Source organism: Myotis davidii, unplaced genomic scaffold (assembly GCF_000327345.1).
Source record: "Myotis davidii unplaced genomic scaffold, ASM32734v1 scaffold161, whole genome shotgun sequence".
NCBI classification, from domain to species: Eukaryota; Metazoa; Chordata; class Mammalia; order Chiroptera; family Vespertilionidae; genus Myotis; species Myotis davidii.
Window position 1 is genome coordinate 1,595,713 of NW_006291567.1, and position 16,292 is coordinate 1,612,004.

At 36.2% G+C, this 16,292-nt stretch overlaps 1 protein-coding gene across 3 annotated transcripts in view; it reads right to left on the minus strand.

Moving 5' to 3' along the window:
- The window catches only part of CDKL5 (cyclin dependent kinase like 5), a 118,373-nt gene that overhangs the window by 49,208 nt on the left and 52,873 nt on the right, over window positions 1-16,292 (minus strand). For all 3 annotated transcript variants that reach the window (XM_015564880.1, XM_006765130.2, XM_006765129.2), the window contains exons 6-10: window positions 15,067-15,126; window positions 11,379-11,469; window positions 9,643-9,832; window positions 6,175-6,255; window positions 1,532-1,683 (exon numbers count right to left, since the gene is read on the minus strand). In XM_015564880.1, the coding sequence (XP_015420366.1) occupies window positions 1,532-1,683; window positions 6,175-6,255; window positions 9,643-9,832; window positions 11,379-11,469; window positions 15,067-15,126 (574 nt within the window). The remainder of the gene's footprint in view (window positions 1-1,531; window positions 1,684-6,174; window positions 6,256-9,642; window positions 9,833-11,378; window positions 11,470-15,066; window positions 15,127-16,292) is intronic.

Consider the following 16,292-nt stretch of genomic DNA (forward strand, 5'->3'; position numbering starts at 1 on the left):
GTTATTTTCCATTTGCCCAACCCCCAATCCACTCTACTCCTGGGTCTCAGGAGTCCAATGCTGTGGGCTGCATCACCCAAGCTCCATTGCCCTCTAACTCCGTTGGGCTTAGCAGTGCAAGGGGCTGGGGGCTATCTTCCCTGCTCTGCCAGACATCAGCACCCTGACTCAGATCACATCTGTGTCCCTCTGTATTACAGCTTCCACGGGACAGCTCCTTCTGTCTAGTTCCTCTGGGCTACCATAACTCTATTTCCTCCCCTTTCTCCTTCAGGTCTACAAAGAATAATAGCAGGGATAACACATGCAGACACTGTGAAAAGTCCAAAGCTCCAGCCAGGGAAGAATAGAGAAAAGTGAAGATGGCTGCTAGAGTTTTAAAAATCTTGGAAACACTGTTCAAACCTACACATGAATTTGAACAGAATTTGAACCTGCTCCCAGGCCTTCAAACAAACAAACAAAAAATAGGTAAGAATGGTTTATAAGATGTGAGGGAAACAATACCAAAACCAATCATTTAAAGATAGTGAACAGCTGTAAAAAAGACAAGAACCCCCAAAACAAAAATAAAAAATCACACCAATGCAATGAAGCAGCGAAATACAGGGCAAAACGGTTACTGACAATTTATGGATGCACTCACAGATCTAAAAGGTACCAGATCTTGAGCTTTCAAAATTCCATTAGATTAAGAACATGGAGAGAAAATTGGGGAGGGAATAAGAGAAACTTATATTCAAAAAATTTCATGTTAAGAATTAGTATTTTCTATTTCTCTTCTTATAGTAGACTAGAGGTCCAGTGCAGCATGGATTTGTGCACCAGTGGAGTCCCTCAGCCTGGTCTGTGCCCTCTCGCAATCTGGGACCCCTTGGGGAATGTCAGAAAGTTTCCCCGCTCCCAGAAATAGAGGTTTTTTGTTTGTTTGTTTGTTTTTAAGATTATGCTGAAAAATTACATTTTAAAAAACACCAATTTTAAAAAACACTATCTTCCAAACTGACTTTACTGTTTCCATATTCTTATTCTTATGAAAAATAACTTCTCAAATCAATAGTTAAAAGTCAAGAGCAACAAAACACAAAACCCTTTTATAGAGCCAGACCTACTGGGTTCAGTTGCAAAGATTGTCCTCGGTACCCTCCCACTCATCTGCGTTTGGTATCCTCTTCTCCCTCCAGCAATCCTCTAGCTCTAACCTCCCCTTCTTCCCCAGGTATCACTCCCTGGGTCCCATTTATACAAAGTCTTCTAGTTCATGAGGCTAGAATCATCCTTAGTTGCTAACCCATGCTACCTTTCCCAGGAAATGCATATGTTTCCATAATATACTTGTTAAAGATAAAGTCTTTAAGACCTACATGACTCTTAATTGTGGTTCTGAATCATGTAATAAGCAAAAGGAAGATATTTTTGAATAAAGAGGGCTTTCCTTCTTTTCTCTAATCGCATCATTTAAGCACCCACCTCCTCCACCTACTTGTAAGACCAACACTGCATCTGTATTTCCTTAAAAGGGAATATTTACCTATTAGACAAAGTGCTGCTTTCCACGTGGTAAGGTTTTCTTTTTGCTGACCTTGAAGGGGAACGATCCAAAAGTCTCTGGGTTTGAAACGCAGGGTGATTCAAACACTGTTCCGTCAAGTATCTTTCAGCTGGGTCCAACTTCAGTAAATTCTTAGGAAATAAAGTTAGGATGGGAAAGAACATTACAAATCAAATTTAATCTGTCTTAAAAACCTTATTTTTCTTATAGAAGGAATGCATGGTCATTGCAGAATATCTAGCAAATAGAGTTTAGCGTCCCCCCAAATTTTAAAGGACTATGTAAATCACCCATAATCTTACCATTGCTGTCCTCTGGGGATATGCCCTTTCAGCCCCTCTTTGAATATCACATATAATATTTTCTTTTACAAAATCTGGCTCACATTATACACTTAAGTTTTGTATCCTGTACTTCTCAATTATTAATCAAAAACATTATTTATACCACCATAACATTTTAAATATTTTTGGAATAAGTATATAGTCATATGAAAGAATACACATTCCTCATCTTTCTCCTGTCCCCCTCTCTGAAGGCAGCCCATGCTACCAGTTTCTTGTACATCTGTACATATCTCCATTTGTTCTGTACATCTCTCTATCTGCTCCTTTTATTTACCCATATAGAAGCATACACACAATGGTCTGCTCTTAGTTTTCTTTCACTGGACATTAGATCTTCTGAGATAATTTCATATCAGTAAAGAGCTGTAACTCTATGGATGTACCTTAGGTAGTTTTTAGCAATTCCCTAGTAATAAACATTTTGGTTGTTTCCCTTCTTTTATTATTATGAACAATGTTGCAACAAAAAAACCTTTACAACATGTTTTTCTATATAGAAGTTTGTGGTATGAATATACCATGATTTATTTAACCAATCTCCTACTGTTGGACATTTAAATGGCTGTCACTTTTCACTATTATAATTAATACAGTGGTGAACACCTGAAATTTTTGTATACATCCAGGATCCCTTTCACAGGACAAACTCCTAGAGATGGAACTAGTAAGTATGCTAACTTTTAAAGATTATTCTCCGTGTTGCCAAATTACCCCCTAGGAAGTTTGTCTCAAATTATACTCCTCTCAGAAATTGAGTCTACCAATTTCCTGGCACTCTCATCAACAACAGGCATTATCATTCTTTTTAGTGCTTGTAAATTATATATTTTAATAACGGCATCTCATAGTTGTTTTAATTCATACCTTTGATGACTAGTGAGGTTGAATATCTTTGTTCACTGGTTACTTATCTTCCTTCTTTTCTTATTTTTCTATCTGTGTATCTATTCTAATTTATTTCTAAGTGTTCTTTATTCATTAAGGTACTAACTGTTTTACATTGCACAGATTATATTCTTTTACAACGAAAAGGTTTTCTTCTCATAATATTTATCTTATTAATAATTGGACAGGATTTTAAAAGGTGACTCATTATTAAAACTAATTGGTTTTATTGATGAATTAAATATATAAAGAAACACAACCTGGGGGGTAGGGGAGGCCGGGGGAAGGTCAAGGGGGAAAGAAAAGGAGACATATGTACTACTCTTTATAATACTTTAAGCAATAAAACAAAATTTTAAAAAAAGAAACAACCTACATAACCTAATACAACTCAATAGAGCACACTTAACTTTTCTCTTTGAGTGACAGGGATTATCCTTCAGAGAGAGGAAGAAGGGTAAAATTCCAGTATTTCCAAATCCATCTTTAGATCACTTTCATTGGTTAGCCAAGAGTAATACCTTTGTGATCCACTGTTGAACACTGATAGTAAACCTAGACTTGCTCCCAATAAGCCAGAATTCAATTTTAGACAACCACTTTCAACCTAGCATCACAGAGAATTTGAAATTTGATCCTTTCATATACTAACACATTCACTTTGGGTCAGAACCTGGAAACCTAAGCCACTGCTTACATGCAAATGGATTTACATTCATGTTGACTCAGATACAACTCTAAAATTACCTCAATTCTTTCTTCTTCCTTATTAGAAAACAAAAACTGTGGAGGTGTATAAAATGATTTTTCACTGGCAGTTAAAACAGTTAGAGTCAAAATGATTTCAACTGCATGATATTAGTTAAAACAAAGGAAAGTCAGCCTCTGAGTTGTATTTAAATTAGATGTACACATGAACTTTCAGAAGCCAAATATCTGCTAGCATTAAGGTGCTATTTTAATTTAAAATTAGCAACCGTAGAAATTACTACATATACATGCAAAGAACTATTTTTATGTTTATGAATATAGCTGTTAATTTTCAAATTACTTGGAAGGATGAGATCATTATGAGGAAAGAATAAAACAGCATAATTTTTAAAAAAACTAAAATAGAACTCATATAATTATTACAGTTTTCTTTAAGTTATTAGGGGCTTGGATTAATTCTGGAGACTTTTATTCCCACTAAAATGGCTGACATGTATAAACAGATGCAAAATGAGACAGCCATTTTAGGTACTTATAAATGGATTAAAGTATCAAATCTGCTTTAGGGAAATGGCATAGAGAATACATTTCTTCATGAAAAGGTAAATGGTACTATTTATTTTTTCAAATTCATTGTAAAAGATAACTAAAAGACAAAAGGAATAATTCTATTTATATTAATATTCAATAATAACAAGGCAATATCTTTGGTAATAGAAATCAGAATCGTGGTTTCCAGGAGTAGGGAGGATGGAGTGTACAGTCTGAGAGGCAGTCATGAGGAGACTTTTGGAATGTTAATAATTTTCTATATCCCAATTTGGGTGGGGTAACACAGATATACTTACGTTACAAAATTTAACTGAGATATACACATAATTTGTATACCTTATGAATATATATTTCAATAAAATGGTTCTTTAATGTTGAGAAAACTTAAAGGTACATATATTAAATAAATAGGAATTAAGCTGTTTAACTTCCAAACTGGTATAAATGCAGAGATTCAGGTTATCATTGATGCTTGTAATTATATTTGGTAATGATTTAACAGGGAAACTTCAATTATTTTTAACTATAAAAAGACAAAAGGCAGAAAACTTGAAATTGCATTTAATTCAGCTCTTCTACTTTATTATATTTATACTAGAGGCCCGATGCATAAAATTCGTGCATGGGTAGGGTCCCTAGGCCTGGCCAGTGATCAGGACCAATCTGTGGGGCCACTGGCGGGGTGATCAGGGGGCCTCTGCTGGCACCTGCCTTGGCTGGCCTGGGGCCTGCAGGCTGGGACCAGCTCTGCCCCCTGGTAGTCAGTGCATGTCATAGTGATTGGTCATTCTGCTGTTCAGTTGATTTGCATATTAGGCTTTTATTATAGGATTTTAAAAGTTACCAAATAATTAAGACCCTGGTAAGTAAATATTGATTGCATGAAAGAGCATATTGACAAAACCCAAATGATTTAAGAGATAATTTATGCCTAATTAACCTGAAAGAGCCTTGAGGGTTCTTTTTTTAATAGCATCTCTCAATCTGTGTTCAGAAGAACACTAGTGCTGTGGAGTTTTATTTTTAAAAAATGTATTCAGTATTTAATTAAATTTGGGAAATGTTGGGTGAGACAGAAATGCTTCTTTGCTGTGGGATTTCTGAGAGCCTTTATAGGTTAATGAATATGGTATGTGGCCTTTCCCAAAGGTCATGCCCCTCCCCCACCTCTGCCCCAGGCCTATTTACAGTGTTCCTTGGCACACAGATTAACATAGTTTAAAGCACAGCAAAGTTCTGAGAACACTGTTCAACAATTTCCAACTGTGCTAAGTATGCCTTTTGAAGGCTCTGTGCACAGTGTAACCACTTCTGATTTTGATGGTTGTCTGAATGGGCATATAACAAACCTGATCCATTAACAACTGTTTTTTAAAGGTCTACTTTAAAAAAAAACCAGCACTTGCTTATGCACTGACTGGCTATAATGAAGCTGGAGAAGTGTGAAAAAAAAATTAGTTCTCACTCAAGGGGCTGACTTTGTCTACTGGAGAAGAAAACCATGAATAAAAACGGTGAGAATGTTTTCAGTAGTCCAGAGCAGGAAGACCTCCTGGACAGGGGCACTAGCAACGGGAGGAACACTCAGGCCCAGTAGAAGCAGTACTGTCAATTATCTGTGTCAAAAAGAGCCAGAAAGAGCCAAGGCTAGGAGAGAAGAGGCTAAGTTAAAAAATGAACAGAATTAGTTAAAATAATCTGATAAAATAATCTTATGAGAGGCCTTATATATCATGTAAAAAAATGTTAGAATCTCTTTTCTTTCAACATTCATTTTAAGATTTGTTTTAAAACCTAATGCTTGGGAAAAAAACACCTTATATTCAGCTATTGAGTGCTGAATACATTTAATTATTTCTTATTATTTATATTTAGATTGTTATTATTCTGTCCATTTTAGGATTATAATTTAGGTTTCTCACAGTCCTGTTTAGATGAAATGTTATAATACCAGATACATCTGCTATTTAAAATAATTTCCATGTCTTTTAACACGATGCAGTACCTATTATTCACCATTATACATCTATTAACAAAACATTTAATTTGTAAAAGCAGGCTATGGTCACAATTAAGACACAAGAGAACCAAAAGACATTTCATACAGACAACATCAACTTGTCCCACCTTCATTAAGTCAAGTAAAACACTGTTTAAAATTCCAAGATATCTTCTCTCCAATGACTGAGGATGGTTAACAGCTGGAAACTGGAAGAACAACATGACAGGGTGTTAGCACAGGAGGAAGGGTATACCTGTGGGTGTACTGTCATTGATGGAGAAGGTAGCAGCCGAAAAGAAGTCCTTGCCCTAGTGCCAATCCAAGTCAAATTGATCTCATATGCATATTACTTTTGATATCTATGTATCTGAGTTATGGATTAATAGAACTGGGTATTAAATAAAGGGAAAACTCACAGGTGAAAGATGATACTAAATCTCATCAGACAATACTGAAGCATGCAAAACAAACCAAAATATAAACATATGAAACTGTTTTTATACAGTATTGTCTGCTTATATAGAGAATTCAGTTACTATTCAGTTAATACCGAATTTATCTGCTTATACAGACAATTCTTGTCTTTTTCACAACAAGATATCATTTACACCTGAAAATTAGAGGGGAAAAAAAGCGGAAAAAGACAGAGAGGCCAGTTCCTGAGAGGCCACAGAAGTAGACATGGTGAATTAAGACACACATTGTATTATTGCTTTTATATACTTTTTAAATGACCTGTCTTCAATCCCTTCCTGTATGTAAGTTGGAACAGAAGGCACACAGGCTCTTAAGTTAACAAATGCATTGTTTAATAAAATGAGGGGAAGAGGTCAAGTTTATTTAGATGTCCTGTCCTTCCCTCACATTTCACAATATCTAAGTGGATGGTAAAGTATTAGAGCCCAATTGCACAAACTCCCTCCCAATGGGAGGGCTACTTTGACTTTAATATATATTCTTTTATACCAACATAAGAACATTTTGAAGTACTTAAATCCCTACACATGCTAAATGAGCGGATGGGAGGAATGGTTATGTGGGAAAACAAACCAGGCCTTTAGGAGTGATTATGACCTCATCCTCACACTGTGCCAGGTAGGGCAGGAGAGAGAGAATACGAGTAAGACCTAAACCTTGCACTCAAGCACTACTCAGTCAGGTGGGAAAGCAATTATAAGTCAACTGTGCAGCTGTAAATTCCATGTGGAGCTCACAGAAAGGAGAGACCCAGGTGGTTTGCAGCTGTAGAAGAAAGAATCCATAGCTAATATTTGAGCCAGGTTTTGAAAGATAAGAAAAATGTGAGGATGGAGAAAAGTAGGACAGCATCTTCTACACAGAGGAAGTAGAAGAAGTGCCATGAGCTGAATTAACTCAGACACTAAGGCAACAACCTAACACTGATTTCTGAGGGAAGTGATGGTACATGAGGCATTTTAGCAATGATCATTCTTCTTATTTTAGAAATAAGAAAGGTGATGACCAGAAAGTTCAATAACTTGTTTGAGGCAAGTCACATGATGAAAAGGAAGTAGAACTAATTTGACCCCAAGTCTACAGTCCAAACCCACACTCTTCCCAAACCTAGGTACTTCTCTTCGGAGAGGTATAAAGGTTCCTTTGGATGTAGTCAGAGCATTAATTATTAGCCCAGAGACAGAGATACCTGTCTTACTGTGATAAAAGACTATACTGGTATTTTAGTGACTATTTTGCCCATGAGGTCTACCTTATGCTATCAGATACCACTTCCTTTTTTCCCCTCAGGGTAACATTTTCTAAAGGCAATGTGAAAAGACTGAAGTGAAGAGAGAAGGTTGGAGCAATCAGTTTGGGAGCAGCTGTCAATAGTTCAGGTAAAAGGTGAAAGAGCGAAAGCAGCATTAGAGATGGAGAGAAGTTGAACTTGAGCGCTGAAGCACAAATTGGTTCAAGCGCTCATTCAAATACTGAGTCCCACTAAATGTGCTGGGCTCTGTGTTAGAGGTTGGAAACACAGTGACAAAACATGATTTCTGCCCTTGGTGAGTTTATATTCTAGTGGCTGAGAACTAGACAATTAATAATTAACAAGTAAACAAGCACAAATAATTACATACCATGAGAAGTGTTATGATGGGATAAAGGGTGCTATGGAAGATTAACAGAAAGGAGGTGGGGGTAGTATGTTGGGGAGGTCAGAGAGAAGGGGAGTAGGTGCAAGACTCAAATCCAGGCGATTGGAAAAACCTTGGAATGTTTATGAAAGTCAAAGAAAAAGAAAGGCAAGTGTGGTGACAGTTTGGAGGGAAGGGAAAAGAGATCAGTATGAGCTGAGGTCAGGAAGCTAGAAGGACCTGAATCAGGCAAGGTGTCATAGGCTATGAGAAGGAGCTTGGATGTATTTTCAGCCAAACAGGAATTCATGAATTATGAATAACTCTATGTCTGAATAGATTTTCCTTTCTGCTAGACTGAGTCCTACCTATTGTCATATTGTTAGCATCTAGTATGACAAATGTTTAACAACTGTTGAACTCTGTGCATCCTAATTTATAGTCATAATTTGGCTAATTTTTGGCTTACTAAAACAAAAAAAAAATAAAAGGAGAAAAGAGAAACTTGTTGGAGGTAACAACGATTTGAAAGAGAGAAGAAAAAACAGGAAGGAGATGAGAAACTATACACTTCTGTTTACTCCTTTCTTTGGCATTCGGAATGGGTGCTGTGTTGGACACTCATGTGTGAAGAGGGGTGCTTTTCAAAGTGAAATGAACTGAGGTCCAGAAACTCAAAGGAAGAAACAAAGTGCTTTGCAAATGTCAAGAAAACATGGTTTGAGAATTATGCATTTAAGAGAAAGAAAGAGAGTGGTGATGAGATTGTTTTATAGTTCCTACAATGGCCACCACCAATTGGCATGCTGGCCCAAACAGGGTAGTTGACAACTAAAAAATGTAGCTTTGGGGGTAGATGAAAGAGAGAAGCAGCCTAGAACTGGCCACTTCCATAAGGTGCTTCTGCAGGCCGGTTGTCCCTCATTTAGGGAAAATTTCTGTTTTAAGATGCTTTTTAGTATATTTTCTGAAAAGTTTTATACAACATTAGCAAGTCTCAAAAAGGCTGCCCAAGACAATACACTAGTTTGAAAAGAAGACAATGTTTCACTGTCAACAGAAATAGCCACAAGAATAGCATCTTTAAATCTGAAGAATGTTGAGTATTCATAGTCTTCCTCAAATCACTACAAATATGTCTGTTGAAATAAGCAACAGCCATTTATACATTTTTATATCTTTTGGGGATGCTTAATATTTTGGATAAACAAACATTATGAGATAACCAAAGTTTAGAATATAATAATACCCAAACTAGAAAAGGCTTTAAAAAATTGGTACATACAAATTAGGAAAAACATAAGCAGCTCCCACTTTCAAATTCAGGCCACTTTTAAAAATTAACAAATACTATATAAGATTCAAATATAAAATATTATAGTGGGGTTTATAAACATTGCAATGAGAAAGAGAATAGCTAAGCATTCCATTTTGTAATGAACACGATTTAAATATTGCTGTACTAGTCCCATTTTGAGTTTTCGCAAAGCCTCTTACCCGGAGCCCATGGAAACGAGGATTACTGTAGAAGAGCTTCATCTGCTCAGATGGAAGTGGTCCTAGCACCTTCTGAATGGTAAAGAGCTGGTCAATTTCACTTTCTCCGGGAAATAAAGGTTGTCCATCACTAAGCTCCCCAAGAATACAGCCCACTGACCACATATCTACGGATTTTCCATAGGGAGCTCTGAAAAGCAAAGGGAGAAATTATCCTGGCAATTGAAGAAATATATTTTAATAATTTCCAAATTATTTTGAACAGATTCATGATTTAAAACACATTTATGTATTTAAGGAATTAAAAAAGTGCCGTGTAGATAAAAGGGAGGCTAAGAAAAGGGATATCCAAGTAAAAATTCAGAACACAAGTGAATAAATCTATGCTAAAAAACCCCATCAGTTTAATAACAATTTAGATAGCAGACAGTAAGTTGAAATCTATTCACATCTGGGTGTATTTTGAACATGAATAGCTTAATAAACCTTAATAGAGTGCACACGCCTGGTAACACCTCACTTGGGGAATGAAATGCTCCCAAAAATTTGTTCTAGGTCAGCAAATTTCAACCTTTTTCATCTCATGGCACACATAAACTAATTAATACAATTCTGCAGCACACGAAAATAGACTTTTTGCTAATCTGACAAAAATAGGTATCATTTTGATTTATTTACAAAAAATAAAAATAAATAATTAGCTATTCATTTTGCTCCAAAGTGACTTTTTAAAAAACCAGGTACTTATACTTGTATATAAGTATTTATGGTACCAAAGAGAAACCAGACACAACATTATTATATGATGTGACCAATGAGATGCAACTCTATTATATGACCTATATATTTATGGTTCAAGACTGGGCATTCACAGTAGATGGCTATTATGTTGGCTGTTGTCATTTTTTTCAATTTGACAATCTAAGGGAAAAGAGGTCAGTGCCTCTGATTAAATCAGGTATTACGTTTTAAAAATTCTTGTGGCACACTGGTAAATCCAAATTACAATCCCTCTCAAAGAAAATGGACTACGCATCCCAGTGAGTCCAAACAGAGGTACACAGAAGAAACAGACAAAAACAACCTCTGTGGACATCCACGTTCTTAATGTGAAAGATTATTAACAAAGATGGCTGCAATAATTCCCCGATTTCCATACATCTCTCACTTTGTAATGAGACCCTGCCACTCATCCCATCAAGAACTGTAGTTTATTCCTCCATCCCTTGAATCAGGACTTGGCCATGTAATGTGCTTTGGCCAATGAGGCAAAAGCCATGCAAACAGAAGCTTGAAAACAACTTCTGGTTTGGGGCTTGCCCTAATGCTGCAGGGAGTTCTGTTATCACACACAGAAACTTGGACTAGCCTACTGGAGAACGAGTCCCCATGGGACAGAGATGGTCTGTCCCAGCTGTGGCCCCATAAACCAACCAGCCTCCAGATGACCTGTCACAGACTGACTGTAGTGACATTAGCAACTCCAGTTGAGATCAGCAGAAGAACCATCCAGCTGAACTCAAATTTCTGATTCCCCCAAATCACTGGCACTCAGAATCGTGAGCAAATAAAATGGTATTTTGTTTAATGCCATTAAGTTTTAGGGTGGTTTGTTACAGTGGAATAGGTAACTGGTATTTCATTAACTGATGTTATTTTCCATAGATGATCTCAGAGTTAATTATATAGGATCAGCAGATATGCAGATGTCATTCTATTTGGGGAAGATAACTCACCCAAGTAAGAGTTCTGGGGATCGATACCACCTGGTGGCCACATACTCTGTATAATTAGCGTTATTGCCTTCTGATAGATTCCGAGCAAAACCTGAAAGATAACAAAGCCCAAAGATGTAACTCTGAAAAAGAAATAATAATTTCATGTTGGCAAAATATTTCAGTGCTAGCAATATTTTAAAGGAACATGAAAAGAACATAATGACTGGGATTGATGGGCTGTTTATTAATAGTGTTCTTGTTATTTTAAAAATTTAATCCACTGTTCATATGTCAATTAAAAGCATGTATTCACTAAAAAACAAAACAACAAAAAAAAAACAGTCTCCCTCTCTAAGGAATCCATGTTTTCAAAATCATCACATGCTTTAATATGCATTCAGAGCATATTTTTTAAGTATAAACTTTTATTCTTTAAATATATTTTTAATTGATTTCAGAGAGGAAGGGAGAGAGGGAGAGAGAGATAGAAACATCAATGATGAGAGAGAATCATTGATCAGCTGCTTCCTGCATGCCCCCCACTGGAGATCGAGCCTGCAACCTGGGCATGTGCCTCTGACTGGAACCAAACTCGGGATCCTTCAGTACGCAGGCTGATGCTCTATCCACTGAGCCAAACCAGCTAGGGCCAGAGCATATTTTTTTTTTTAGACATATTCTTCTTTTTAAAAAAAAAATATATTTTATTGATTTTTTACAGAGAGGGAGGGAGGGAGAGAGAGAGATAGAGAGTTAGAAACATCAATGAGAAAGAGACATCGATCAGCTGCCTCCTGCACACTCCCTACTGGGGATGTGCCTGCAACCCAGGTACATGCCCTTGACCGGAATCGAACCCGGGACCCCTCAGTCCTCAGGCCGACGCTCTATCCACTGAGCCAAACCGGTTATGGCAGAGAGCATATTTTTTAAAATAGTTCTCCCAATAAATACAAACCTTAGGAACAAAATAAAGCCCACAAAAGCCAGAAGTCAAAGCTAAACTAGCGTATCACAGCAGTCATTATATGCTGCAATGTGGGCCATTCATGGTATTTGTATATCTACTGTTGCTGATCAGCTCCAACCATTATAGAAGCAAGTAACAGCTGGCAATGACAGAAACAAAGCAGGCCAAAATTATTTTTATCTCCTAATGTGACTAAGAAGCACATTAGAGGTATCTTAATTACCTTATAGACTCTATTACTATTTTCCCCCAAAGCCATTTCAAGAGGTTTTAGGGTCACAAAATAAACCAGCAGGTAAGTTAATTACCCATTTAACTCACCAAAAGTAATATGGATTTCTTGTAAATAGCTATAGAAAACCAGAACATTAAAATTGGGGGTGAAAATTAAGGTGTATATCACTTTTGAAAAGTGGAAAATAGTATTTCTTAAAATGGAACAGTAAAAAATAAAAACTACAGAAGAAAACAAAACCCTAACTTCAGTTAATTAATACTTCTTTGTAAGACATATTTTGAAGGAATATTCGTATTTGTACATGGGGTTCTTCCAGCTAAACAAAGGAACTACATGCTCTGGGAGGGAAAGCAATTAGGAAGTCCTCATAAGGGATGCCCAGGGCACAGTAGTGCCGCCATGCTGAACTTCTGGACCATTTAAAATGGTCTTTTCTTTAAATGATGCTAGACTAGGGATACTCTTTTCCTATTACTAACCATTCTACAGGCATCTTTTATAACTTGCTTAACAAATTTCAGTAACTGTGGAGTTTAAGCGGATCACCAACCCCATAGTTCATGGATACACAGTAAAGGGTCTATGAGCTGCACAAAGTCTCAGTATTTGGTGGTTATCACAATTTTGATAGGAAGTAAAAAAGAGATATTATTCCTGAATATCATAATGCTAAGGAAATGCCAAAAATGCCACGATCAAAATCTTTTAACTATAGTAGTCATTATTTTCTTTTTATTCTCCTAAGCATATCTTAAGATGTTTAGGATACATCAGGACTCTTCTCTGCAATATTCCTTGTCATATAGTATGAAGAAAATTAAGTTCTATATAAAATGTTTTTCTCAAGGAAGCAGGTTCAAAATATTTGAAAACATTGGCTAAAAACAGTTACACATGCTTCAAATTGCTACACTGCACAAAACTGGTCATTCTAAAGTAATTTCTTGAAATGTTTCCATGCCTCACTTGTGTGCTCCATCTCCTAAGTACTAATCTAACTTTTGTTTACAAAAAGAAGTGACTTCTCATTTATATGTAGAGATTTATATTGTATGTGATTATATTTGAATATCTGAAAAATTACATTTAAAAAAAGTCAAGTTATTTTTCAATATATGGATTAGACAAAACTACAATTCACAAAAGTGATTCATGCCTTAAACACCCCTTATTTTTAATACAGAATTTCATACACAGGAAACAATATAGAATTTTCTAGTAGAAGAAAATACAACTTGAAAACTTCATTATAGCCGAAACCGGTTTGGCTCAGTGGATAGAGTGTCGGCCTGTGGACTGAAAGGTCCCAGGTTCGATTCCGGTCAAGGGCATGTACCTGGGTTGCGGGCACATCCCCAGTAGGAGATGTGCAGGAGGCAGCTGGTCGATGTTTCTCTCTCATCGATGTTTCTAACTCTCTATCTCTCTCCCTTCCTCTCTGTGAAAAATCAATAAAATATATTAAAAAAAAAAAAGAAAACTTCATTATACACTCAACCAGAAGCTGGAGTATTAAACATTAATTACTAATCTCATTCACTGAACATTTAAAGAGAATAGAACTGTCCTAAAAATGTCTTTTGATCTTACAGATATACAACATTTGCATTCACACCATACACACGTATGTATTTACATAGGCATATTTTCAGTGTTTATGATTATGACTAAAACAATTTCTATCAACATTTAAAATATTTTTAAAAATTTTTATTCTACTCAAACCAGAGGTTATTTCTTAGAAAACTCTCTTTCAGGGGTCATTAACTGCCAGACTTATGAATATATGCACATGCATGCATTTGAATACTCATGAAATAACTACTGCATGATGAATTTTTTAAATAGTAGACAATACTATGTAGAGCAGAGAGTAGTACTCTTCCTGCTATCAATTTTTCAGTATATGACCAAATAAAATGTTTCTCTGCTACTTAAATTAAAACATAAAAAATACTTTTAATATGCTTGTGAAAACTACCTATGGGTTATATTAACTCAATTTTGTATAGCAGTCCTCCCTTATAACACGGGCTACATTCTAAGACACACATACCCTCTCCCCTTCTGCCCCCCGCCCCCGCTGTGGATGCCTGAAACCACAGATAACACTGAACCCCGTATCTGCTGTTTTTTTCCTACACATACATACTTTTTCACTTAAAAGAAGCATTTCACACCTTATCTTGCACTTTGGAGCCATAATTAGTAAAATAAGGGTTACCTGAACAGAAGCACTGGTGTACTGAGATAGTCTATCTGATAACTGAGACAGATACTGTGATTCAATCCCAGGCGAGACAGCAGAAAAACGTGAGATTCCATTACACTACTTAGAGTGACACACAATTTAAAACTTACAAATTCATTATTTCTATAATTTTCCATTTAATATTTTCTGGTCTCAGCTGACCGTGGGTAAATGAAACCACAGAAAGTGAAACTGCAGCTAAGGGAGGACTACTGTACTTAAAGGGCTCAATTTCTTTTAAACTTACCAAAGTCACACAGCTTCAAAACATCATTGTGGCTGATTAAGAGATTTTCTGGCTTTATATCTGGAGCATCAAGATTAAAAAACAATGATTAAAACATGTCCCATGTACTGCTGATTGACGCCATAGAACACTATAATAGCACCTAACTAGAAATATTCAGTGATTTGAATAGAAACCTGTGGCAGTGAAAAGCAGAGCAACACATTTTATGCTGGTACATAAAAGTTCCATTAATTTCTTTTTGAAGAACATGAAGACCGCAATTTCAAAAATATTTTCCCCTTAAATCTTAAAGGCATTAACTGCATTTTTGAACGGAATTTAAGGATGAGTGAATCTAGGCCACCACATTTTAAGGAACTATTTTTACTTTTTGAGAGCAAATACCTAGCATTGTATTTACTAGAGGAAAAAATACATATAAGATACATTTTCTGTTATGATTTTCTGTGTAGTTTCTATATTTATATATCTCTTTAGCTTTTCTATGTGGCTCACAATTATAAATCTCTAATGTTGAATGAAGCTATATTGAATGTATCAAAGTAAGTTTTCTCATTTTTTCCATGGATCTTTTGAAGCGGTGGTGGGCGTTGAGGAGTAGAAATACATAGAAAATGCACATTAATATCCCCCTTGGAAGGCATCTCACAACTGCATTTTTATTTTTTTAAATATATTTTATTGATTTTTTACAGAGAGGAAGGGAGAGGGATAGAGAGTTAGAAACATCGATGAGCGAGAAACATCAATCAGCTGCCTCCTGCACGCCCTCTACTGGGGATGTGCCAGCAGCCAAGGTACATGCCCTTGACCGGAATCAAACCTGGGACCCTTGAGTCCGCAGGCTGACGCTCTATCCACTGAGCCAAACCGGTTAGGGCACAACTGCATTTTTAGAGAACCCATCATCTACCATATGGTAGAGGTGAAAATGGAGGAAGGGAAGGGGTAGAAATAAAATCTGTAGATTTCAGAATCATGGTTTCTATTGCTAATTCCCAACCATTGATTCACTATACACTTAACCAAATCATTGTAACACTATGAAAATGCAGCTAAATCAGTTCCTTATTAATAGCCTCAAACTGAAAGTACAGACTGTTATTTTACCCTAGACACTAGATTTCCAGCTGTTGGAGGTCTATCCATGCCATCCTTGATAAAAATAACTACTATGAAAGTCAAATGCAAGAGAAATATCAACTGTTTCTAGAAATAATAGG